Source organism: Indicator indicator, chromosome 32, assembly GCF_027791375.1.
Source record: "Indicator indicator isolate 239-I01 chromosome 32, UM_Iind_1.1, whole genome shotgun sequence".
Taxonomy (NCBI): domain Eukaryota; kingdom Metazoa; phylum Chordata; class Aves; order Piciformes; family Indicatoridae; genus Indicator; species Indicator indicator.
Window position 1 is genome coordinate 1,932,880 of NC_072041.1, and position 27,553 is coordinate 1,960,432.

A 27,553-nucleotide genomic window follows, 5' to 3' on the forward strand; every position below is an offset into this window, starting at 1 on the left:
TTATCTCAAGACTTCCTAACTCAAAACCATTCAGAGTCTAACAAAATTAATTCTTGGGATGAAGAACTGGAAATATTTGGGACCCTTATCCCATAGCTGCCTGTAAATGTACTGTAGGTAATAATGGAAAAGGAAAACCTAACTGTCCTACTGGCACTGCTTATTTTCATCATTTCTCCCTCAAGAATAACAAAAGAAAGTAAATATCAAAATGACTGTACCTTGGAAGAGGTAATCTTCAGTGTTCATGTCTGGATTGTCAGTAATAATATCGAACGGAGACCTTCCTGCCATCATTTCAAACATCAGCACCCCAAGAGCCCACCAGTCCACACTGAACCCTGGGAATATTCACAGAGCAAACTTTCACTCTGAACTGAGCAGTTAACTCTCATAATTGGAGACCCAAATTCTCTGCTTTCACTGGAGGCACAGCCATCACAACTTGCACTGTCAGGGTGTTCTGCATTGGGATTACAAACAACCTGCAGCAGAGTTTGCAGGAGCCTGCCTGACAGCAATGTCTCAGAGAATTCAAGGCATTTGAGCTGAAAAATTTTCAGATTTATTTTCTTAAAGTTCAACATTTCAGTATCTTGTAGCTCAATGACAGATCCAACCCATTGATCATCTGGTCAGTTCACAAATCAGAACACTGCTTTACAATTGATTACAACTACAAATTGTTTAGTCACAGCTTACCATATTCTTCTCCTCTGAGGATCTCTGGTGCAATATAATTTGGCGTCCCACAGAAAGTGCTTGTAGTGTCACCAGGGCCCAAACCTTCCTACAGGCATAAAGCAGTTCATAAATTAAAAGCTGACCTCCTTCTCTGGGCAATTCCTTTAATCAGACTTATAAAACCAAACCACTTAGGGGGTCTAAAGACCTTCCTTTCAAAAAAAGGGCAAAATAAATACTCATAGTGCACAAAGCTGGCTTAGGACTTCACAGCAAATTCATTAATGAAAGCCAAGTCAAAACACATTTGTTACACTATTTACAAATACATTTTAAAATCAGATCAAACCCAATCTGGAAGTCCTTTTGAAAGAGATGTTGGGGGAAAAACCCTCTCTTTAGGAATCAATTTCATGGTGGGGAAATACTCCAGCATTCTTAGAAATTGGTGCAGTTTTTGTTCTAAGGAGGGAACAAGACAAGCTGCCCTCATTATGTCATCAAAACATGCCTTAAACATGTTCTGAAATAACCTACATAAATGCTAGTATTATTCAGTCATTCCTTGCACTTTTCAAATGAACACAATCCCAGTTTCATTGTCCCCAGAATGCCCCACATCACTTGAAATGCACAAAGAAAAACATTTCAAGCATGGTTGTAGTCTTCAAAAGGTATTTTTCACAATGAAGTTCCTACTCCACTCCCAAATCCTGGGCTCAGTAACGCCAATGCCAAGGATAAATTGTCTGCTTTCTCTTAACATGACTGGATGCAGTGTTTAGCATCACAGCCAGAGAGATGTGCTACTGAATAACAGTGACCAAAAAAAGAAAAAGGGAAAAGAAATCCTACCTTACACATGCCATAATCTGTTAACTTGATGTGACCCTCTGCATCTAAAAGAACATTGTCTAGTTTTAAATCTCTGTAGATGATGCCTCTTTCATGAAGGAAGTTTAGAGCAATACAAATTTCAGCAGCATAAAACCTGAAATTAGAAAGAAGAAAATTCATCTTAGCACTAAGACTGTAAAAACGTTGGGGCAACTAAAAACCTCTCTTCTTAAAAGATCACTTTACAGTCAGCTCTTATCTGTCAACAGACATTTATTCATAAGGACACTGATTTCTTGTATTGTAAAGCCATTCCTTAAATTAAATATAAGAAATAATTGGGTTTGCTCTATTAATTAAGAAAAAACTCATTCTTTATCCTCACAATTTTCTCTGAAAATCCCAAGTATGACACAGGAGCTCTTTATTTGCAGCTTATTAAGGGTTCCAATGAGACTGTGTAGTGCAAAGCCATGCAAAATAGATTTTTCATCTTCTCCTACCAAGACTTTATTAATTCAACATAAGACCAGAATAAGTAGCAAAGTTACATCTTCCATCAACAGATCAAAGAAGCATTACCTAAAAATGAAGCAATAAACAAAAATAAATAGGAATAACTTACTACTCATCAAAAGCTTGCTTTCTTTTAAAACAATACATGTCCTTCAAAATACTAATATAGAATGGCTTAGACTGGAAGGGACCTCAGAGATCATCTAGTTCCAACTGCCCTGCCATGGGACACTTTCTACCAGACCAGGTTGCCCAAGGCCTCATCCAGCCTGGCCTTGAACGCCCCAAAGGAGGAGGCATCCACAACCTCCCTGGGCAACCTGTTCCAGCATCTCACCATTCTCATACTGAATAACTTCTTCCCAAGATCCAGTCTAACCCTCAGCTTAAAACCATTCCCCCTTGTCCTGTCTCTAGACACCCTCATGAAAAGTCCCTCTGCAGACTTCCTGTAGGATCCCTTTAGGTACTGGCAACATTTCTTCCCAGGGCATCACAGCCTGCACTTCAGAATCAACCCTTTGTTCTCTTTGCTGTTCATATTCTTTCATGGAATAAAGTCTGAAAGCATTTTATACAGCATTACAGCTTCACAAGACAAGAAATCCACTCTAAGTGTTAACGAAATACCTTGCATGTTCTTCTGGAAGTTTCCTTTGCCGTTGCATATGAAACATGAGGTCTCCCCCATTGACATACTCTATGACAAGAAACAATCTGAAAATATATAATACAATTAATAGACTCCAAGGAAACTCTCTACAAAAAACCAACCCACAAAAACCTTTTTCTATCCCTTCCCATTTGAGCCATTTTCACTCAGGCTTTAAATTTCTTACAGGCACAAAAACTGCTTAAGAGCAAAAAGAGAGCCCTTATTTGATCCATGTTATGTAGGAGCACATCCTGTATTTAATTACCAGGCTAAGAGTGAAGAGAGGCAGCTGCATGCAACAGGCTGCTATTTTGGTAGGAAACCTGCAGAACACAGAAGCCAAGAGCATTTTCCTAATGTGAGGCACTCCCTTGGTGACAATTTTCTTATCCTCTTATTCAGAACCTACCATTCGAAGCTCCTTGTGTCAAGTCATGCTCAAACACTCACACACAAACCATTCTCATCTTACAACTTGTTTTCTTTGGGCCAGGTAACACAATGTGATGGTGATAAATTTACACCTGAAATTAGCATTTCCCATTGCTGTAACAAGGTCAGAATTGTGATTTCAGAACACTACAGCTGTAACCAAATTGTGAATTCATCACCATGACAAAAAAATGGCTGAAGTTATAAACAAAACCTCTAGTTTCAGTGTAAGGAGAAGCTAAGCTGCAGAAACAACTCCTAAAAACACAGCAGAATGCAGAAAGTTTTGACTATGTTCAGCATATTTTTTTCTATTTCTGCTCTTCAACTATGTCAGCATTGCTACCAAAAAGTGGCATGCAGAGGATCTTTCTGTTGCTGACTTCAGCTTTTTTGCTTGTTTCAATATTAATAAGAAGGCTCATGCCCAATACTTCATCCCGCCAAATCCACTTGAATTTTTATATTAGACGTTAAATATTATTCAGTATTTGGTGAGAAGGTTTGTGAATGTTGGTTTAACTTAAAGAGCCTTTCACAACAGTTTGTTGAAGCTCTAAATATTTCAGACCTTCCTAAACTTTTTTCCCCCCGGTTGCAAGACAAATTTATTTTGGTGAAATCTTCAGTCAGTCACCTCTGAAGATCATTCTTTCTTCCCTGCTCCAAAATATTCCCTAGTCCATGTACCTTCAGAACACTCTTCATACAGCTTATTTACTTCCTTTATCTTAGCTGTGTTTGCCCTGCTAGGAAAATGTTATTTCCTGTGACTATAACCACTAAGGGGTTGAAAGTCTGGGGTCTGAAGCCATGGCACAGTGTGGGGCTGAGTATGCTAAAAATTGATAATAACTATTGTCACCAACAAGTGATTATTCCTAAGGATAAATGACTAAACCCACTAAAACTCCCTTAGAACTGTTTGCACTCTACACTGCAGGCCATTCAAGTAAGCCAGACAGTGACTTTGGTAATGCCTGGTACTGTATGTATCATAACCAGAAGCAAAGTGAACTGTAAGCAGGTGTCTGTGAAAACAAAGTCCCCAGCAAACACAACCACCCTACACACACCTAAAGCCTGTTAAAGAGCAGAACTGCAGCTTGGCCCTCCTCAGTAGAATCTGACATTACAAACTCTCTCACAAAGCTCTGTTTTATCCCACTACCATCCTCCTGTTCCTGAAGTCACACAGCCTGTGCTCAGATACAGTTTGGTCCCTCCTCTTGCTCATTCACATCTGGAACCAGACAGCTCAGCCACCTTCTCCATACCAGTGAGTCCCTGCCACTAATGCCTCTTCCCAAGAGCTGCTGCCTGTGTGCTGGCAGTGATGATGTTTGCTTTGTGAGCAGCAGTTAGCACAATCGTCAAGGTTTTCAAAACAAAAGAAGGTCAGATCTTTCTTACCGACTTGTTGTTTGAAAGCATGAATGTAAACCAACTAGGAATGGGTTACTGGATGCTTGTTCAAACACATGTTTCTCTGTCTGTACCCAATCAATATCCTGAAATAGAGTAATTGAACAATCAGAGCTCCTGCCGGATAACCGCTGGGGGTATTCCCAGAGAAGAAATTATGAACATCTATGGTCCCTTACATATGTTGTGGTTGGTATATTTGCTCTTAAGACAACCCCCCCTAAAATCTGGAGGAAGTTATAAAACATTTTAATTCAATTATGTATCCTCAGAAGTTTCTTAGCCATTTAAAAAGGTCTGCACAAAATTTAAGCCATGAAAAAAAATCTGCAATATTTGATACACTGCTCATACTGCCTCATAAAAATACATTCCATTACCTTGGAGAAATGATCCTAAGGCTGAAGCAACTCATGCCAGTAATACAATGTGAACCTCCAGGTTTCAAAAGGTTCAAGTAGACAGAATGCAATTAACACAGACTTACCTCATCATCATGGACCAATTCTTTCTTCACTACTTTCATAGCATAGATTTGGTCATTCTTTTTTAACCGAACTAAAAGAACTTTGGCGTAACTTCCACGTCCAATAACTCTGATCAAATCAAAGTCCTGTAGTCCAAGCCCCTGAGAAATCTTAATTCCATCCATTCCATCAATGACTGGTTTGATATCCTGTACAAAAAGGATCAGAAGATGTTTTCACAGCAGGTAACCATAAAAGCAAAGAGGTCTTTAGCAACTGGACAGCACTTGCTGAGTGTGTGTGCCACTGGCACACAGATCTGAGTGGCTGATTCCAAAGACATTTAGAGATGTTTTTTGTGTATTGGGCTTGCCTTTACCACAAGTTACTGTAGTTTACAAGGCAGTAGTTCAGCAATGAAGTATTCAAATCTGAAAACAGAAAACAATGGCTTGAGAAATGAGGTTTTAGTCAAATTTCTGACCTGCAGGTCATGTAGAATTATCTTCCACAGTAAGAACAGCTTTGATATTCTGACAAACACTGTAGGACAAGTTAACAAAGGCGACCTCAAAAAGAAGACTGATAAGGAAACCATTTGCTAATGGCTATACCTGTCTTGGTTTTTCTCTGTACTAAGCTCACTACAGTTTTAATGAAAATTAAGATCTCTGAGAGGTGTCTGGAAACACACAGAAGCAGATGCCAGCTTCTCAAACCTGAGAATTTGCATGAGCTATTCCGCCAAGGAGAACATAGTTTAAAATTCATTATTTAAAAAAAAAAATACATTTTATCTTGACTGTTTGCTGGAATCAGATGTAATCAAGTGAATCAAGCCAAATGCAGCACATAATTTGACATTTCCTGGTTTACCAATACCTACAATGCTTTGACATACTTGTGTGGCCTATTTTTATCTGACCTCATACTACTGTACTCACAAACAGATCAGCATTCTGCTGAACTATGGAAAGTATTTATATAAAGAATCTTGATCTAGGATTGACTGCTATTAGAAGAGCTTAAAGCTTCTAGTCAACAAAGCTCCTAGAATGACACTTCCTCTCTTGTAGAACACCTTCAATTATTTCAGTAGAGCTCAAAAGCAAGGTGGGAAAAATCAGAAAAGCATGATTCAGGACAGCTGAGCAAACAGCACCTATCAAAACTTAAACACAGATTGTATTTACCTGAGCAGAAGACAGCATTTTTATATAGTAATTAAAATTCTCTGACATGGCTTAAATTTATACCCTTCCGTCTCTAAATTTGACATAAAATGTACAGATGTGACTGAAAACATGGCAGCCACTTACCCAAGAGCAAGAACTACTCAAGTGTGAAATAATGGCAGTGACAAGCATTGTAGTGGAAGGAGAGAGAGAAAAGGAGCAGGCTTATAAGTGGGATATCAAACCAACTGGTACTGTTCTGCAGAGTGCATCCTATTTATTTTAAATGTGCCAGAAGCATTTTAAAAAGAACTATCTTGAAGCCCTTCAGAATTGAAGTGTAGTGGAATTTTTCAACTGCTTTAAGGGAATAGCATTCTTGGTATGCAGAGACTGTGGCATCTACAAAGGAGCTGAAAAAGACTTGAAGTGTATGCTATTCTACTTTCATTTCCACAGGAGCTCTCTATAAATTATTAGGTATTATTTATGTGGAACAGCTCAGAGAGATGGATAGTTAATGTATTATCAGATTGAACCAACTTCCATAATGGTAGCCTATAGAGGCAGCCTGAGGGTGATAAAGGATGCACATCCATTAGAGAGTAGGCAAGACAATGTCAAAGCCACTATTTGTTGCAAGGACCAATAAAGTCAAACCCTTTGCTAAATCACTGTTGTTCCAACACAAATGGAGAGGAGAAAAAGAAAAGTCTTTCACATGGATCAGGATAACAAAAGCTGCATGCAGAAGAAATCTGAAAAGCCCAACAAGAGTGCTTAAAAAAATAATTAGCAATTTGCAGAAAGAAACCCTGGCTCCATTTTTTTTTTAAATAGCAGAACAAATAAATCAGAGACTCTTCATAGAATCATAGGCCAAATCATTAGCTATTTCATAAAAGCTGTGTGATTAACAGTGTGCAAATGTGAACTGCAAAAATCCTTTTAAAACATACCTCAGAGTCATCTTTAATGGTGTCGTGCTTCCGGTTTGAAGGAATGTAGGAAACTGGAAAAGAAATCAACCAAGGGGTGTGGTTAAGGCCTTGACTAGAGACAATTTAACAATGCATAAACAGAAAGATGATTTAGTAGCTTAGGGTCAGCAGTTAGCTTGAAATGCTACAGGACACTTGATCAAATTTTTCTTCCTTATTCTTGCAACCCCCACAGCAGATCTTAAGGTCGCTGCAGAAACAACCAACCCTGAGACAGTAAGAAATTCATCAGTGAACCTTTGAGCTCATAATAGTGTCTGACAAGGGCCAGAGTCATTTTGGAGAATGGGTATGACAAATGGGCCCTTCAAATCAGACAGGTTACACCACCAGGAATAATCCAAAACGAGTTCTCCAAATGAGACAAAATTAAAGAAATACTTCAAGGCTGAGAGTGCACTTTTATTAGCATCAGAGTTTGGATCCCAAGTGCAGGGGATTTAAGAAGTAAATCTATTGCTGCAAACTGCCCTGTGCTTAATTTCTCTAGAATGGTTTCAGAGGGTATGAATTTAAGATGAAACCAAACCAGATTATATGCTTCATAAATGTATTTACTATAACTGAGCTCCTGTGGAGCATTTATCCCATGGGACTAAAGGAAATCCAAAATAAACTTGACAGAAACCAAACAGGTAGAGTGGAAACTGAGCCTCCAAATGGGGAAAGACAAGTTCAAATTTCAGAAGTACTCACTTCCATCAGTTTCTTCTGAAGGGAGGTCAACTTCATCATTTTTATCATCTAACTGAGGTTCCTGGGAAGGCATGACCGAATCCTTGCAAAACACACAAGTTACACAGGTAAAAACCATTGGTTTATGCAGGCCCTCTGAAGTCAGTCTTGCCATACAGCAACCACACAATGAGAACCTTGCATGTGTACCTTCCAGGATGGTAACTGGATTTTGTAGGAAGTAGTTCTGAATACTGACACTTGGCAATGCACTAGAAAACCAGCCTACTGCCATGTCAACCATTCTCTGACACTACAACAGACGTTCAGCTCTCTTTTAAAAGTAAGATTAGTATATTTTATTGCAAAGTTCAAACTTCAATTCTATTTAAGACTCAGGAGTCTGTTTCACATGGAAGCTGAACAAAGTAAACACTTGAGCATGATGTTACACTCTCAATTTAGAGCACTGGCGTATTCCTTTCCTGTTTAAAAAACATGAATTGTTCCTCATTATGCAAGGCCATTGCATAAATTGGTGGAGATCACAGCACCAAGTAGTTGTAGGATATGTTTGGATCCTGGTCTCATTAACAACTCATGATGAGACTATTCCAGTAGGTACAGCAACATGCATAAATGAACTGGCAAAGAATCTAGTATTGTCAAGGCAAGTCACATGAAATGCCAGTAGAGACAAATACTGGCTTAGGTTTTAAGTTAAAAAAACCACGATGCAACCACCAGTGAGACACTGGTTATGGTCTGTGATAAGTATGGGGAAGGGCCAAAATTCAGGACACAGATGCATGTTGAAAGCCTAGGAAAGACACGAGCATTACCACTGGAAAATATGAGGAAGAAATGGAGAGGAAAAATGGAGAAACTGGGATGGCAAGAACATGAAAGCAACAAGCCTTTTAGCAAGCAGCAGAGCAAAAACGACACAAGTCCTTGGGTCTTAAAAGAACTCCATAGGCTAAGAGAGGAGCAAACACCAAGACTGTCAACAGCTGCTCCTATCTACCTGTAAAATACAGTATGTCTACTGGTGAAGTCACCTAAATCTCATCATAAGTTTTGTTTTCTTACTGTCTCTGCTGCTCACAATCCACAACCTCCCCACAGGCATTTCAGGAACCAAAACCCAGATACCACCCAGTGTTACAAATCTGTGACCTCAGACAGCATTGAATCACTTAGGATGCACATCCACAAACAGTAACACAGGAGACAAGGAAACACCTGAGCTTCATACAGAATGCAAACTTACCATATGCCTCTTGCAGGTCAGTGGCACAAGGATATGACAACGTTTATGGACCAACAGCTTGCAATTGATACACTTGTAGCCTTGCCTTCCGAGACCCCATATCCTTTCACTGCACTGGCCACAATACGCTCGCTGAAAGCCACAGAGTGCATTGTCAATTCCATTATCAGTTCCTTTCTGTAGGTGAGCAGGTAATTAGCAGCAAGAACTCATCCTAGTCACCTCCTAATAGATGTTCCATAATATTTCTTGGGAGTACCCAGGCACTCCCTAATGACTGAAGGTAACATTTTCACATGTAGAACTCTTAAATGCAGTCCTGTTTTAGTGAATGTGAAGAAAGCAACTACCTGAAGCATACAGCACACACTACAGCCTGTCATTAGCAAATCATTCTTAGACAATGAGCATATTCTGAATTTCACCTCCTGACACAGGTTACCCAAAACTGACAGGAATTTGTACTACACAGTTAAGCATGAAAAGTATCCAAACACTGCTTTGGAGAACACTGACAGCACCATGTTAGCAAAAACAAATTCAGTTATGAAAAATATGCTGTATCTACACCTATAAAACAGTACATCAGTAGAAACTTTGCATAACTAAACCTCTTCTCTCTCAAATCTGATGCAAAACCTCTGCTGGTTGCAACTTTTAATATCAAAACTAGCAGGCTTTTTGAATACACTTCACAAAATGGCATCTGAAGATGTGAAACCAAAATGAGAACAAATACAGGAGGCAGACATTCTACTGCTGACTTTAACAGGGCAAGGCTTGAAATACTTTTTCCAGTGTCTGTGTGCTGTGGTCATTTTATCCACTTCACCCAGAGTGCCAAACAGCAATGTGAGATTCTTACATGCCAAGAAGTCACCCAGTTTGGGTTAGCTCTCTCCACATTACCCAGAACTTACCCCTTATTCCCTATCTGCAAATGTTCTCCAGTAATTCCTGTGACAGGCTAAGACACTGCCTGTCACCCTGTGAGCTACACAGCCAGTCCTGCACTCATTCCCCTTTTTAGGCTTCCACAGAGCTCTGTAACTGTCCCAAAGCCACAAAACAGTGAAAGTCTGTTCCTCCCTAACTGCAAGTTAGAGTGTGGTTATTCAGATCCTCAGACTAATGAATCACACACGGTGTCCTGCCCAAAAATCCTTCTGCTGCTAGAAATCCTTGCTAGTAGTATTAGAAAAACATAAAAAATAAAAATCAGAAATATATTTAGAAAGAAAGAATGACCAAAGAATGGATCATTTAAAACCAAAAATACTTTGTGTTGCTCTTCTCAGTTATAGAAACCTCATGATGTTCAACAAGATCCAAGTTTCCATTCCTGCATGTGTTAATTCACCTGAATTATCTGAAAAAGTTTAAATGTATTATTTTGAAAATGAAATTGATTTATGAAAATAATGCTCCAATCTTAAAAACTCAGCATTAGAAGTTGGTATCTGGTAACAACAATGTAATTTCACGGTTTGTCAGCTTCATCGTTACCTTCAGCTGGTTATGGTTTGTGTTCTAGCTCCATGTATTTTCCTTCTATACAGACTTATAGGCAAAAAAAGTCTTGTCTAGGGCTGCTGACAAGTGGGCATGCTAACGAGGCTTCAAAATCTCTCTATATATATTCACTATTTGCCTGATTTCATTAAAACATCGTTATGTATAACATAGATTATTCATGAGGCAGGCACACACTCACAAAGCTTCAAAGTAGCATGTTTCAACTCGGTAATGAGTACCAAAAGCCAATTTTTTCACAACTAAGTAAGTGGCACACCATATAATACAAATACATGCTATCAAATAGATGACTTATTTTTTCCCCACATATCTAGTGAGAGGATACTGAGTTTTAAGGGGCTTTTCCTTCCTCCAGTGCAGTTCTGGGGTCAGGAATATTAGAGAAGAAAAAAAAAGAAAGTATAATTTCAGTCAAAAAGATGTTACTGCTGAATCAAATTTGACATTACCTCTCCTAGCTGTACTGGTTTGGGCTGGGCTTCACTTCTTAGGCATAATGGGATAAGTGAAGGAGGTGTCTTAGCCTTAAAGCTACATTCACTTGCTTGTGTGGATTAAGTCAGATTCTTAATGCAGTTGTATTTTAACTCAATGAACCAGCATTTTTTCCTTCTTAATCATATTCAAAACATTTAAAGCTAACATCAAGAGCTCTAATCCTTAAGAATGACAAAAAGTACTGAAGGTAATAGGTTGTGCTACAAGCAATGAAAAAACACATACAGAATGGAAAGGAGACAAGCTGCACTAAGTATTTATCAGTTTAAACAGTCCCTCAACCAACTTTTTTTCCTAGAGACTTCAAAAATAAATAATTACCACCAATCACATATTACTAACTCCACCCCAGATGCAAGGATTTCCAAGTTCTTCCTGACCCAAATAACACTGCACAGACTGAGAAGTCACATGAACAAGCATCTTGCTTCTCCTTTCTTTTCCACACTCAAACACAGAAAAAGCACAGGCTGAGAAAACAATTACCACAGAACATTACCAAACCCCAACGTTTTCTGCAACAGTACTCACTCTGTTAAAACGTTTGGCTTGAAACAAATGCCCATTCACTCGGTACAGCTTCCTCCATCTTCTGGCTCCACGGCGGTAGATTGATTCTAAGAAAGAAATTAAAAAGGTGTAAGGAAGCAGCATGGCAGCCCAGCAGCAGCAGACACACTTGGGTTAAGCAAGTTGTAGCTGCAAACAATCTTGCTCTTCTAAAGATCAACGCACAGCTGAAATCCCTGCCGGGCGTTGGATGTTTTTTTTCCGAGGCAGCTCTAAGTGACAGCTTCTGCAGGATGTGCTTTCACCACTGCCTCTCCCTTTTCTCTATCCCTGTCTCTTTTCCCTCACATGATCATAATCTTGTTACAGTTTCCTGGCTGTTCAGGCTCAGGTGAGACGGACAGATAACTGTTAAAGACACAGCTTCCTCTGGTCAAGTTACGATGTTGATCTCACTGCAGCACCTTCCTATGCAAATACTGAGGCTGGTTGGTGCCAATAATGCTTTAGCTGTGCTATATTAAAGATGTTGCAAATCCTGAGACTTCATTAATTGGCCTTATTTTTATCTAGCCATTAAACATTAGCAAGTAGCTCTTCTGTAAGGGAAACAGTTCAAGTGCAGGTCTGCAATTATTTCTAATGTATTCTAAAGATAACAAAACGAAACCATTTAATCAGCTTAAGCCAGACTTTCCAAGAAGTCCCACACAACAGCACCTAGCATCTACTACTACTGTGAGCATCCACTCACATCACCTTTGTTCCCACTTTTCACATAAGTGCCATTTCTGTGTGGCTGGCTAATTAGAAAATTGGGTATTTAATACTAAGCACTGAATACTAAGCATTGTGCCACACCACTCCCATCCACAGCTGCACACAGCAGTGATGGTGACACAAAACAGGGGGTGACGAGCAGAAGATTCAGCAGTGGTGTTAATGCTGACAACATTCTTGTGCTATCAAGAAGCTAAACAATTTTTGAAAAGCTAAATTTAGCAAGGTTTTCATTGCTGAAAAATTAGCTCTAATTGTACCTATTGGGAGATTCAAATTTAGGAGTTCTTGAAGCATACTATAATATTTAAACCTAACAAGTTTATATTAGAGAGAGACAAGTCTGACACATCCTCTTAAACATTTCCAGGAAAAGTGTTTTGCAGTGTTTCTATAGGCCTTGTAACAGTCTCTTGCTGGAAAAAAATGTGCAAGACTAGAAGAATTCTTCTGTCAGTATCACTATTTTACACCTATCTCCTGTAACATCAGGAGTAAGATTTTCCCAATACAAAGTTTGAACCATGTCTTCAAACTTATCCTACTTGTACTAGCCAAGTTAACACAATCGGCAGCTGGAAGACTACAAGCCACGAAGTAGAGAAGAGAGATGTGGAACTTGTATTTGATTCAAAAAGCTCTTCAAAAGCTGCTAAACAGAAACTCTAAAGCAGACAAAAAAATCCCCATTTTTCCTAAATGCTAAGAAAATTTAAAGGAGACCCCAGCAAAACTATTGCAAAGTTTTTGCCCAAAAATATGCTCAAACACAAAAAAAAAATCAGCAAAAAGCTTTTCACTATTTGCCAGGACCATTTTCACCAAGACAAAAAACAATTTCACAAGGATTTTTTTTTCCCAAAATAGCTAATTGATTCATTAGACAAAGCACCATATGGAAGCAACCTAACACATCTGTGTTCTGAATATTAGCTTATCACTGACATGAGGAATATTAAGTGAATGATAAGTTAACGAGCAGCTTGTGAGGATGAAGTCTGTAAATAAAGGAGCAAGTCACTTGCCTAATTAATGATAAATATTAAATTGAAGTTAAAGTTTTATATCAGGTACTTGAGGTAACAGTAACAAAAAATGAACTTAATATAGTGTAGGTTTCAAAAGTAGGAACCCTGACAATTTACTGCTCTGACTGCCACTGACTTAGTGCAAGGTCTAAGGCAAATCAACTCCAAATCCCCATCTCAAAGAGGAAGGCTAAGGGTGTCCTGGGCTGTGTTTAAGAGCAGCATTGGCAGCAGCTCAAGGGAGGTAACCCTTCCCCTCTACTCAGCACTAGTGAAGCCACAGCTGGAGCACTGTGCCCAGCTCTGGGCTCCCCAATTCAAAAGGGGCATGGTCCTCTCTCCATATTGGAGAGAGTTCAGACAAGGGCCATGAAGACACCTAAGGGGCTGAAGCATCTCTCGTACAAGGAAAGGCTGAGAGACCTGGGCCTGTTTAGTCTGAAGGGAAAGGATAATTGAGAGTCAGACAGCTTTCAGTGGTGCCCAGTGACAGGACGAGAGGCAACAGGCACAAACTGAAACAGAGGAGGCTGCATCTGAACATCAGGTAACCCTTCAAAGTGAGGATGACCAAGCACCAGGACAGGCTGCCCAGATTGGTGCAGAGATACTCAAAAGCCATCTGGACAAGATCGTGGGCAATCTCCTTAAAAAGTTTATTGAATAACGCACATTTTAGCCCAGTTCTATGTATCTAGCAATGCACACATGGAGGACATCCTCCCTACAAATTCACTTAAGGACAATGGCAGATAGTTAAAAGAAGTTTGGGGTTTTATTATTATTTTGAAGGATTATCAACTTCAAAAACCCCTAGAGCTATATTAGATCAAAGAAGCTATCGTGAACAAAAAACAGATTCTTGAAATGGCAGCAAGAATGTATCTTGAAACAAGAAACAGTTCATTGTCAGTCTTCTGTGTGATATATGAACAAATCTCTAATCTTAGTACGCATTTCACCCCTACTCTTCATATGGGAAAAGGATCCTTCTGAACCCAAACCAATGTTTTGGACCACGCTTCTAAAATAGTTCAGAATAAAGCAAAAAAGGGATTTTGTGATTCTTGATAACCAAGAACTAAAGCAAACTTGTACAGGCATGACTGATCACAGCCATTTAGGAAAAAAGAATGCCATCACAAAAGCATGAGTATTTAATTACTGTGCTTAATGAAAAGGGCCACTTTTTAATTTATTTTACAGTACACATCAGTTCACTTGTTGGACTGGAGTTAGCTGCTTGGAGGCTGAAGAAAATATAATACCCCTAATTAAACAAAGTAATCTTTCCTCTGATGGATATTAAAGACAAGCCTTTAATATCCCCTGATGGATATTAAAGACACGCAAAAAAATTTATGAATATTCATTTCGTACATGAACAAGTTCAGAGGAAAACTCAAAAGATACTTTATGCTGCTAACAAGGGGAACAAATTTTTTATTAGGGAACATAAATATATATTCTAAGCACAATCAATGTACTCAACTTTATCTACTTCCAAGATTGGAAAAATGAAGGATAAAAGATTATTTTCACGTTAGGATTACAAGGGAAAAAAAATCCTCAAACTGAATGCCTGAAACAAAACTAACTGGCTGTGCCTATATAAAAAGCAGTGTGAAACAACTGACTGTTGCTGTTGTGCAATTCTCCCCTCTGTTGTCAAGCTGTGCAACTACATCACTAGCAGCAATGCACAATGAACCTTGTAAATATGCTTGATACTAGTTTAGGGTTGGGGATCCTTTTTTTTTCATCATTGAAAAAATGCGGTAGAAAAAACTACGGAAAAAATAAATACACAAGAAAATTGTGGCTATAAAAAGGAATTTGTCTATTGTTCAGTGTCCATTGCAAATTACCTCATCTACAGATGCTACTCCCTCGATTCAGTAGCTACCTCCTCAGAACTTAGCAGAACGGATGTGAAGCTTGTCTCTGGAAACATAACTTGGTAAAGCAGGGAAGAAGAGAAAGCAGTACAATATTTTTTGAAATGACAATGTATTTTCCAAGTGCTGGAGAAGAGAAACAACTTAGAAGTCAGGTCTGACATGCATCAAGCCCAAAATACTGTTTTTCCTTCTGCAAGTCTAGAAATTTTTGTATTTTCCTGAACATGTAAGAGAATTCAGCAGATGCTTGAAAAACATGGTTTACAGCAATCAACAGCAGGAAGACGTCCACAAAAAAAATATTTCTTCTGCACTGGGATTTACAAATGCAATTCCAAAGTCAACCTTTATGTGATCAAACTATAATGAAATCTTCTACTATACTAAGCACAGAGATAATTTGCAATTGCTGCAAATCACTTCCCAGAGATTAATGCAACTTGTTTACAGGCCAATTACATTGCCCGCCAGCTGGACACTGTGAGAATGCCCAGTTTATGTTTTGTTCTTTTTATGTTTTGTTGAGCAGACAAGTGAGCATTCTTTCAAAACCAACTGATGAAATACAAGTAGGAAATTCATATTGGTATTTCAGATAGGCTGGATTAGATAAGAAGAAAACAGAAAATAATTACCTATAAAGACAGAAAAAGTAAATTCTGAAGAGCTATGAAGCATATTGTCATATTGTTTCACATAGCTGTTCCTTAACATGCCCCAAACTGAAACAATAAAACTGCTTTCTGAAGCATGTAACAGACATACATTGCATGGGATGATTATGGCCCTTCCTTTTATTGAGTAAGATTGCATGTACAATTGCAGAGATGAGAAAAAGAAAAGAGCATTCTTACCACATAGGTATTAAGTGCTTTCACCTCTTGCAGCTATTGAAATAGTCAGAAGATAACATTTTATTTTTATTCCATTTAATTTAAAACTCATTAACAGTTGGGGAACCATAACACCACCCTTTTCTTTTTCAACAGACAGTAAAATTAACTACAAAGCCAGATCAATCTCTATGAAAAATAAAACCAAATAAAAATCAGGTACAATTAAGATAGCAGTAATGGCATAGGGAGTGTACTGCATACAGCATCAGCAGAGAGCCAGTAAGGAAATAAAACTGTATCTCACTGAACACTAATATTTATCCAGCATTTATTGCCACACAGCTCTCATTCTGTTTGAATACCCTAGTCCTTGTTTACTCGTAAGGGGTCAACTGACTCCCACTTCAAGACTGCTAAAGGGAAAACCTCTCCTCCATATACAGTTCTCATGTGTGATCTCTGGGTTGCTCATATTCATATCCTTCTGTTAAAATGGCTCCATGCCACTGCAAGGTGGCAAGTCCCATTTCTGAAGACAATTCATTACTTCACAAGGCTTTTTCTACTGCTTGCTGAAGAACTAACTCCAAACTCAAACATTTTTCCATGCAAGGGTCATGGCTGCTTGATAAGGATCCTAACTTTAGGATGTTAAGTGAAATTTAAACTTAATTGAAAAATAACCTAGCAAAGTACACAAAGTCTAACTCAAGAAACCCTCACTCAATTCAGTTGCTGGGTGTCCCAATTTTGAGGCTCCCTGTGCCTGCCAGTGATCAGAGCCTGTTGCAGGTCGTTCTCAGAGTCTCTGGGTGACACATACGCATTTTCAAAGGCTGTCCCAAACAGAATAAAATGATGCTGTTTGTTGCTTTCATGTAAAAGAAGACATAATGAAAAGGGACAGAAGACAATTGGTGGTGAATCCATACTTCTGAAGGTGATTAATATTTTTGTTTCGGAAAGAAAAAAATTCACATTTTCCCTTCTCTAATTTGGCCTTCATGCGATTTTAAACATCATCCTCTTTCATGTGTAGTTGGCTCCTCTCTTTATAAAACCACAGTGGTTACATGCACCACAAAACCAAGCTTGCATTGCAATGTTAATCAAGTCCAAAAGGCTTCTTTTGATGGCTGCATCATATATTCTCACAAAATAAAAATCACTTCCATTAGAAGATGTAGTACAATGAAAACTAAATTTCATGTTCTACTAACATGAATTCAGGTGTGCATTAAAACATTTCTTAACCAAGCTAAAAGAGTACTGAACAGTACTGAAGGGATTTAACTTAGTACTTCAGCAAACCAAAAGAAGTTCTGAATATTGAAGCAATCTGTAGCAAAGGAACTTCAGCAGGAGATGAAGTGCTTCAGCACTAAACTCCATTTGTGCAACACAGATCCCTGAGCAGCATTTTGTTCACCTGAACTAATAAACTGGCACCTCATTGAGGTATGTTTGTGTCCACACATGGCTCGTTTTTCATGTTTACAAGTTTTACAGCTTCAACTAAACCTCTCTGATTTGTATTTAGCAAGCACTTAATGTAACAAAACCCACATTACTGAAGCCAAGCATGTTTTTCTAGAGTACATCTGCACATTGCAGGCTAAAACACTTCTGTACCTTAGTACATACACGAAGCACTGCTTTCTATGATCAGTGAAACTTTGGTTAACAGCCAGCCTGTGTCCTCTACATGGTCTGGAATTACTGAAGAAGGCAAAGCAAGGAGCAGCCCCATGAAGTTTCTATTTTCTAAGACTGTTGCTACTTCTATTAAACTGATGTTATCTCTTAAAGTCTTTTCCAGTGCATATGGAATTAACTCAATTTCCCTCCAGATAGGCATCAGCATCTATTTGATTACATCATCACTAAACATGCAAAACTGCTCCAAAAACCCACCAGCAAGTCAAGATGGATTTAACATGCATTTGAAATTCATGAAGCTTTCATAAGGTGGCCTTCGCAACGCCCTTGAAACCGCTATTAGGTTCCTAAGGCCTGTCAGGACATTTTCCCGGCCAAGCTGCTTTCCCTCACAGCGAGGTTCCGTTACTTCAGCTCACCATCCGCTCTAAACCAGTTCCACTTCCCTGCCCAATATTTACATTATTCCAGGATCAGCAGAACAAGAGGAACCCAGCTCAGCTATTGCTTCATAAAGGTCTACTTTATCTTTTCTAAGAAATCAGACTCCTGAGGATATTCCCCTGCACTATTTCCAATTTAATCAGTCGTCTGCTAATATTACACCCAGAAAAGTAGGTGATACCTCGGTGACAGAGGACACCATTACCTTGCAGCAGGACTCAATCTCCACATCACTTTTCAGACACGGTTTTGACAGACACCTTATTTTGCTTCATACTAGGAACAAAGCAAGCTGAAATCAAGTGCACAAGATGCCTATTCTTACTGTGTTACAGTTGGAGTTTTATGAATTGTTCAGTTTTTATTAGGCAATATATAAAACTAACCTGAGACATTCTCAAATTTGTGCTTTTACTCCTTCTGAGCTTCCTCTATACTACATGAGCACAGTATTTATACATGTTCCAAGTATAATATAAGTAGAGCTTGCAGCAATATAAAGTATCACTACACTTCTCATTACTTAGTCACAGTAGCTAAATAAAATGTGATTCATTTCAGGAGTTATTCATCATACCTATTATGTTCTGGATCAAATGACTGTGCACTAATTCTAACAGCAAACTGAGTAAATCACCCATCTGAGTTAATTCTTTCATGATGCAGAGAATTGTTTCCCAAGCAAATGACCTTCCATCCTAGAGCTTTTCATTCTTACAGGGGAAAAAAACCCTGGATATGGTAGTTTTAAGTACCTGTCCTTCCATCTGGTCTGTTAAAGGAAAGCTATAGTGTTTAATATGCCAAAGCAGCACAATTTAATCTTTCAAATCAGTGATGGTATTTGTCTTTCAGCTTTTGGAAGGAGGCTTTCAACTCACCCCACAGAGAAAAGGAAGATAATTATACCGGATGTGCAAAGTTTACACACTGCTTCCCACCTAAAACCCTTTTGATTTCTTCTGTGCTTTCCATTACCTGTGCATACTGTGAAATCTGCTGTGTAAAGACGTTTTATGATAGCTATTCCTCCTACCAAGTTTCAAGTCACACCAAGATAGTTGGTAGTGCTACTGCTAAAAATGATTGCACCTTGAAATTAATATATCAGTTCCAATCCCAGACCTATTGTTTCAGACTCCACAATATCAGTTTTATCACTGCCTGCCCAAGGTCTTCCACTCTTTGCAGTCTCTGTCAGTAAGAATAGTTTCTATCAGTTGACAATCTAAAGGACACAGAATCCTGTCCCAGTCACAAGGCACCTGTACCTGCTTTACTGAAGAACATGGGAAATGATAATCTGAATTACTGAAAGAATCATAGAACCATAAAATGCATTGCTATTATTAAAACGAGCATGTTATTGTAAAATTAAAGAGGACCATATTAAAATCTTGGAAGTTTTGCCTTCAGATAGCTTCAGGTTTCCTTTTAACTCTTTCCCCATTTAAGAATTCAAGGACAAGCACTCACAGATGCAGAAAAATTAGTAACAGAACTTCAGAATTACAAATGAGAGGCTTTCTGGCCAAATTGAGCAGCTCAGATTTTCTTTTCTCCCCATGACCCAAGTCACTACCTTCCCCCTGTGGTTTAAGGCCAGAACTGCACAATCTGTTCAACATTTAACTCTTGCACTCACAGTGATCATTAGGACTCACATGTCTCTTTCCCAAAAATACCCTTTTCAGCATATCTGAACTTAGCTGTTTTTAGAGGTTTTTTTACTTCAGATTTGTTTACCACCTGGATTTGTACTGACAGCAAATCTTCATGGCTAGTCAACAGCTATCACAACATTGTCCCACAAGGCTTCACTCCTGAGTGCTCTCCATTTCAAAACAGCAGCACCTGAAATCTCTCACATATGGTTTCTCACACAACAACCCAAAAATCCAAGAGGCAAGCAGTGAAGAGCCCATTTGTCATCCCTGCAGGTTCTGTTGCCATTTCTGTGGCTCACTTAAACATTAAGACCTGTAACTTTCATAGAGTATCTAATTCTAAGAAGTATTACACCAAATGCCAATAATACATAGTTAATCTTGATTGCATCATTTAGGAGGTTAGACATGAAAGAGCTTTTCAAACAACTGAAATGGACAGGCCTAACAAAGGTTTACAGGCTAAGGATGTCCATTAATTCCTCCAAACAGAAAAAGCTTCACCTTCTTGACAATTTTAGTGACCCCAAATGACAGAAATAGATTTACCAGCTCCTGAGAAGTACATAGATTGGAGGTATGAGAGATAATCCAGGGCAATGGAGCTAGACAGGACATGCAGGAGAAGTTTGCTAAAACCAGGTGACCTCTTCCCTGCACAGTTATACTACATTCTGAGCGACAGCTAAAGGGAGGGTGGAATAAATAAAGAAGACAGGTTGTTCATGATGACACCTTAAAAACTACCCCAAGCATTCCTTATTCCACTGTATTTTTAATTGTTAGTTTACAAACTGGTATACAAACATCTGCTAAAATGTCCAGTATCCAAAAGGGAGGCCTAGCTCTATTCTTCAGTACATTTCACAGCTAAGAAAAATGTTAACATTTTAGAAGTGAAAACATTAAATAAGCAAAACAGACTTTTAACTACAATTCTGTTTTCAGTAGTTTGCACTGTCTCATTCTCTACATGCATCTTTCAAATATGCCATGTATGATAGAGATGGGGAACAGTTAAGGCAGAGGAAGAGATTTCAGGTGTTCTTGAGAAACTATGACACAGCTATTTTCAATTCGTAAGCAACAAGATATCTCATACCAAAAACAGTACAATTTCCCTCTCTGACAGTTTAATTACTAAAAACCAGGAGAAGGTTACTAGCAGTTTCAAAATTGCCTAATTATCCAATGCAATCCAATCTATGCCTTCAGACTAGTCTCTATGGTCGCAATAGTTTCTTTCTTCATTGGGGGATGAAATTGGTTCACGTGCTCTGAATAACCTAATCACTGCTGCCAATACAGTGACAAACGAAAGGAAAAACCTACCTTATAAGCTAGAAAAATATTTACAGGCCACACTACTGTTGCCAGAAGCCTTTTAGAGCTATTTTGTATTATCAAGCAGAACATAAAGCAAATCTAACTACCTATACCTAAAAAAAAAAAACCCAGCTCACAACAATAATTAGGTTAGTAAGATACCTTTACTCAACCCCACAATTACATTTTCATGGCTTAAGGAAAAATGTCCAAATGCCTTATGTTAAAATACTGAGCAGATAAACAAAAAGCAGAAAAGACATCCACAACAGTATCAAAGAAAAAAAAAGCTACAAAAGCAGTCAGAAATACGAGATAATGAAACCATCAGGGCTACTGCCATACTAATGCTGTATTTGTATATTAAAAACACACTCAGTCTCTTTTGTGACATTAAAGGTTTTCTAGTCTGTATTTTCTATTTAATGAAGCCAACACTAAAATAATCCTAAAATTTGTTAGCACTAGTTCCTCAAATTCAAGCTGGATTTTGCCATTAAGTACAGATATCTACCAGTTCAGATATAAAAATGCACAAGTATACTAGCACAGTTTATTCTGACAAAATCAGTAACTAAGTAAACCTCAATTCAAAACAAGTATTTCACAATTAAAAAAACCCACAAGACAACCCCCTAAACACAATTCAACAACAAGGCATTAGTAAAAAGGATACTTCTAAATCATCTGCCTTGGTACCAGTAATCTTACAATAACCAGGCCCTGACCACATACCGTCAAGGTTTTTTGGATACATTTCTTTCATCAATCTCCAATACGAGCAGCAGCAGCATCACTCACTCTTCTGTTCTTTTCCTCCTAAAATACATCCCCCAAGAGTCCTTTCAATGCAATTTTCTCAGCATTTCTGAGAGGTCTCTCAGACACATCCCTACGCTCAAGAGGCAGCACGAATCTCTGCATTTGTAACAATCTATGGCTGCAAAGGAGGGTGGCAGGCAAAGCAACTGTATCATAACCAAAATGCTGAGTTCTATTATCTCCTGCACCACACGTACACACACACACTGCATCAATGGCCTCGCTTCCTGACAGCAACCACAACGATGAGAGACAATCTACAGAAAAAGCATGCATTACTCACTGGATTTTATTCTTTAGCTTCTTCAGCATGGAATTCTTTATGCTTTACAACAGAGCAGGCATGAAATGAAACATTTTCCCTTTATTCCACTGATGCGGCTGTTTGAATACCATTAGATACCAAGGACAATAGGCAGGATCAGCTCGAACATTAAGAGCAAATATTTAATGGAAGACTGGTTACCCCTGTCTCTCCCTTTCACATCTCTGCCTCATGTATCCAGGCACGGGTGGTACTGGCTCCCTTGAGAGGCTGTAGCTAGCAGCTGAGGCACAAACTAAAACATGGCATGGATGTCAAGGAGCTGATGTCACACAAACAAGTATTTCTCGGATAAAAGCGGCAATTCCGTTAGGGGAAGTCCTACAAATCGATAGAAATCGTTCAGCTGCACATGCTTTGTTATACAATGTGCTGCAGCACCCAGAGTGAGAAACCAGAGCCAGAGCTGTCACTGCAAATAAGCTGAGGCTACAATAACTAAGTTCTAATCTGCCAATCAGACACCATGCTCTGTGCTGGGGTATCAGGCAGGCTGTCCCTTATGGGCACGAAAGGAAACGCACACCTAAACCTTTCAGAAACGCCCTGATGGCTGTAAATTCGAGAGGAATAGCTCAGCTACAATAAAAATATTTTTAAATGCAAAAGACTGGCCTAAAAGTCTGCCATCTTCAAAAGGAAACGTGAGAAAGCCTGCAAGGCTCCAGTCCAGCAGACGCGAGAAACACCTCGGAGAAGTCACATTCAGTGTCTGTGAAGAGATGCAGGGTGTTTAGAAATCCTGCCACCTCACAGCAGCACTGCCATTCCAGCCTGTGGGGATGGCTTCACTGGCTGAAGGTGAAAGGGACTGTTCTACACCACCAGCTACATATTTATAGTGGGGGCTGGGTCTGAGTAAAAAAAAAAAAAAAAAATAGAAAGAAAAGGAAAAAAGTGCAAAAGTTCCAGAGCAAAAGGAACAAAGTGAGAACACAAGTCCGCACAAGATTTTGTGAATTCTATCTTGCAGACAGTATCACATCAATGGAGGTAGGTTCTTCAAGCAGAAAATGAACTTTTCTTAAGACATGCAAACAGAATTGAAATGTTAGTCACGTGTTTTATTCCATTAATGGAGTGCAGCATTTATTTCAAGCTTTGCTGGCTGGGACAATCTCAAAACCATATCAATTTCACAATGCTCCAGAACAACTAGCAACTGTATTACTAGACTTCAACACAAATGCAAAACATTCACTATACATCTGCCCTCTTCTTCCAAACCTTCATTGTTCTGAACCAAGGGGAATTAAAAACCTAGAAGTCTACAAAAATTCACTGCAAATTATTTGCAATTCAAAAGATCACATGCTATTGCAAATAGTCACTCCATGGCCTAATAGGAGCAAATCAGAGCAATATATTGCAAAATTATTTAGCAATTGAATAGTTTTGTTTAAAAATTCCATTTCCAACTGTCTGCAGTTGTGTAACAAACTACAAGTCCACACTTAGAGACTGCTGATTTAAGCAGAATCCCATTCTGGACAGAGCAATTACTGTTTGTCTCTGGAAATAACTTGAGGCAAATTCCTAGGTTCCTTTACAGTGTAACCATGATGCTCTAGAGAAATGCATATGGAATATTCTCATTTTTTTCAGGATTTCTTGTGAACATAACAGTGATAAAGCCACATGAAAGAATTTGCAACACCAAATATTTCCTGCACAAAGTACAATGTTTCAGTCCTGTCAAAATAACCATTCTTTTAAATAAACTATATCACCAATACCAACAGCATTTCCATACTGCCTAAGCCAAGGAAATAAGACAAGCAATAGCACTGAGTACATCAGTATAAGCTAAATTAGCACTAATGCAATTGAACAGGTCTGTTGTAAAACAATCTGAAAATAGTTACAAGTAGGCCGTAACACCAGATTTCCAGCCAGGCCCCATGGATGCAAACAGACAATATGCATCAAATTAATACATTAAGAGAAACTCAACCACAAATCACTTACTGAGCATGTCTTACTGAACAGGCTTTTCAAACAAAGTTATGCTTCAACTTGACCTGTAAAACCATGGAGGGAGAAATACCCTATAGACAGAATAACCAGGTCATCTAAAACACACTAATCTATGTGCTTCTGTAGCTCATCTCATGGCTTCAGATAATTGAAACATCCTGCAAATTAACAAACTTTTGTACTAAAATATCTGCACTCCTAATGAGATTATTAAATTGCAGTGAACTTGATTGTGCCACACAAGCTACACAATGCTTGCTTAGCTCACCCTAAAAAGCAGCTGGGAAGACCATACAGGTACCTTCTTTTTTCTGGAAAAAATAAAATAAAATGGAGTGTTTCAAGGAAAATAATTTCTCTAGCATCTCTAATTAGTGCAGAAAACACTCATCAACCTAACTGGCTGAGCAAGGACAGCAGATAGTGTTCCACTTTTACTTGGATTTCTTTCTATAAGACAACTGTGGTAATGTACTCACAAAATGATAACTTTTTATAGTTAACCTTTCATCTGTTGTAGTTCCAATGTAAAATAAAAAAATCATATTTCAACTGTAATATTGTGTTATTCATTTCATCCCACTCCACCTTCTAAACTTCAGTAGAATGTCTCAGTAGAGCAATTATTAGTATGTTAGCATTATTCCTCTAATTAAAGTTATTATGCACAGCTATTGACCACAGCACTACACATTTTCAGCCAGCCTGTAAGGGCAGATCCTGATCAATTAAGTCTTCCCCTAGTACACATTACTTGCTTTTATCAGCAATTAATTTCATCTGCTTTTGTACCTCTGAAGAGAAGAGCAAAGTTCTTTCAATTCCTCAGTTAGCTTTTAATCCTACTACTGTGGCTGGCCAAGCAACATCTGGTAACTGTCACCCAGATACTCAAGTTTCCTTTCCTTAATATTTGCACAGATACAAAGCAATGTCCTGATGACTTCCCTTCACATGAAAAGGGACTCTACAGCTATGTCATCCCTCCATCCCTGTGCACTTTAAGTTACTGAAATGCAGGTAAACCACATCAATCATGATCAATCACATAGCCATCCTCTGGAGGTTTATCCACATTCCACAGCAATTTTTAGAGATTAATAACCTTTTTATGAAAAAGGCTGTATCTCCCTCTTCTTCAGTACCTCACTTCCTTTCCCTGCAAGTTAAGACACCAGAAGAACCACAAAAGCCAACCACACCTAAAATCCTGAGCTCTTTTTCTCCCAATGTATCAGCTGTTGGAAACATCCTCAGAAAAAAAAAAAAAAAAACAAACAGTACTTCAATGTTGATTTACATTCTATCTCTGTTGATAAAATATCAAACATTTTATATTATACTAAAAAAAAAATCACAACACAGGGTATATGTGACTTAAAACTGGAGAACATGTGAATACTCACTGTCTTCTCCTGGACAAGGCATGCCAGGTTTCTCTGGGGTGCTTGGGAACACTAAGAACAAAAACATTACATTTTTAAGTGAAAAGATTCTCAGTAGCATTTTTTTTCCTTGCATTTTAAATATATTTACACAGAGGCAATTTCTAGAAGCTTTTACTGAGAAATGAGGTAATGAAATTTGGTTCCATACAGGCAAGATCTTATACCTGACCACAGCATTAACAGATCTGTGCAGTTCACAATGTGAAGCCCACTCAAAGCCTACTGCATAGATTCAGCTTTGGGCTCAACATCTAAAAGAAGACTTTCTTCTTTACAGCATCCAACTACAGGGCACCAGCTATACAAAGAACGTTATTTGGTGGGCAAAGAAATGCTTCCAATTCCATATTTAATAAAGCTGTTAGGACTATCAAATGTATACAGGCTCTTGAACTGTGCAATACTTGCCATGAATAATCAGCCCTTCATCTCTGTTTTGACAGTACAAACGGAAGGCTTCCTCCAGCTCCATCTGAGATGAGATGGTACAGGGGTCACCTAACAAAGAAGCAATATATAAGCAAACTTACCACTGAAGAATTAAGCAGAGAACTTCAATTAGTTAGTAAGAAACACATCAGCCTCCAGGATTGCTTTTCTTTCAGTCATCGGTTATCAAAGTGGCACTTTGTTCAAAGCCAAAATTTATCAACACAATTGTTTTGCCTGTTAATTTTACCAAAACTGAGTAGACAAATATCCATGCTGGTTTGCAAGAGGACAACAAAATACAGAAGGGCACAGATATGCTTAAAGCTTTTTAGGATATGGCATAAATAAGTAAAGATCACTTCCTAGTAACCTGAAAATTTAAGCTGAACACTTTGCCAAGTTCTGCATTTTTAACTAATAGATTCAAAACCTTTGGAAGTTTTTACAGGTTAAAGAACTCCACTTCCAAGTTTGATTGTACTGATGGAACAACAAAAATAACTCCTAACAGCCATTTTCAAAACGCTGTCTCCACAGAGCAGAGGTCCCTTTTGCAAAGCAGTTATTTCCTCAGCCATTGGAATTAAATGTTTATTTGTTTTTAAATAACTGATAGGTGGCATACTGACAGCCACTTGTCATCACGGGTAATAGCCACACCTTTGGAACACTTACCTTCTTGTAAAAGACAAAGGCATAACTAATCTTTAACAGCTCTTCTAAGCCCTCTGCTGCAAGACAACCAGCTAACCTCTATGAAGTACAAATGTTTCATGCTTACTCCCCAACTTACTACTAAGTATTGCAAACATGCTACCTGAAGTTCTTGGGTTTATAATCACATTCATGACATTCTGTAGCACTCTGTGCACTTCTGGCTCCAACTCTTCTGCAGCAGTAGCCTGCCTATGAATTATGTGGTGGGTGAACTTCACATGTGCTGTTCTCTCTGCAACCTCACCACTGCATCCTTGATTTGATTCCTGTCACATTAGCCTCTCCATCAGTGGAGACTTACACAGTTTAATAAAAACAATGTTATTGAAAAAGTAATTTACTGCTGAGATCTTATCTCTCCCAGAATACCCTTCTTTCCTTCAGTGACTCACAAAAAAAAAATACATCTTCACATATCTCATTTTTGAAACAGAATCTAGTAAATACCATAAGCTGAGATATTTAAAAACAGCTCTGCTTTCATCCAACCATACAGCAAAAACCTCC

At 38.5% G+C, this 27,553-nt stretch overlaps 1 protein-coding gene across 3 annotated transcripts in view; it reads right to left on the reverse strand.

Moving 5' to 3' along the window:
• The window catches only part of PRKCZ (protein kinase C zeta), a 39,513-nt gene that overhangs the window by 6,986 nt on the left and 4,974 nt on the right, over positions 1-27,553 (reverse strand). The window contains exons 3-14 of one of the 3 annotated variants that reach the window (XM_054395125.1): positions 26,306-26,395; positions 25,856-25,906; positions 11,706-11,791; positions 9,141-9,272; positions 7,889-7,949; positions 7,151-7,203; positions 5,037-5,225; positions 4,538-4,635; positions 2,668-2,754; positions 1,540-1,675; positions 703-790; positions 222-341 (exon numbers count right to left, since the gene is read on the reverse strand). In XM_054395125.1, coding sequence (XP_054251100.1) covers positions 222-341; positions 703-790; positions 1,540-1,675; positions 2,668-2,754; positions 4,538-4,635; positions 5,037-5,225; positions 7,151-7,203; positions 7,889-7,949; positions 9,141-9,272; positions 11,706-11,791; positions 25,856-25,906; positions 26,306-26,395 — 1,191 coding nt within the window. Of the gene's footprint in view, positions 1-221; positions 342-702; positions 791-1,539; positions 1,676-2,667; positions 2,755-3,059; positions 3,084-4,537; positions 4,636-5,036; positions 5,226-7,150; positions 7,204-7,888; positions 7,971-9,140; positions 9,273-11,705; positions 11,792-25,855; positions 25,907-26,305; positions 26,396-27,553 lie in introns of those variants that run through there. The other 2 variants (XM_054395124.1, XM_054395126.1) reach the window with 2 other exon arrangements.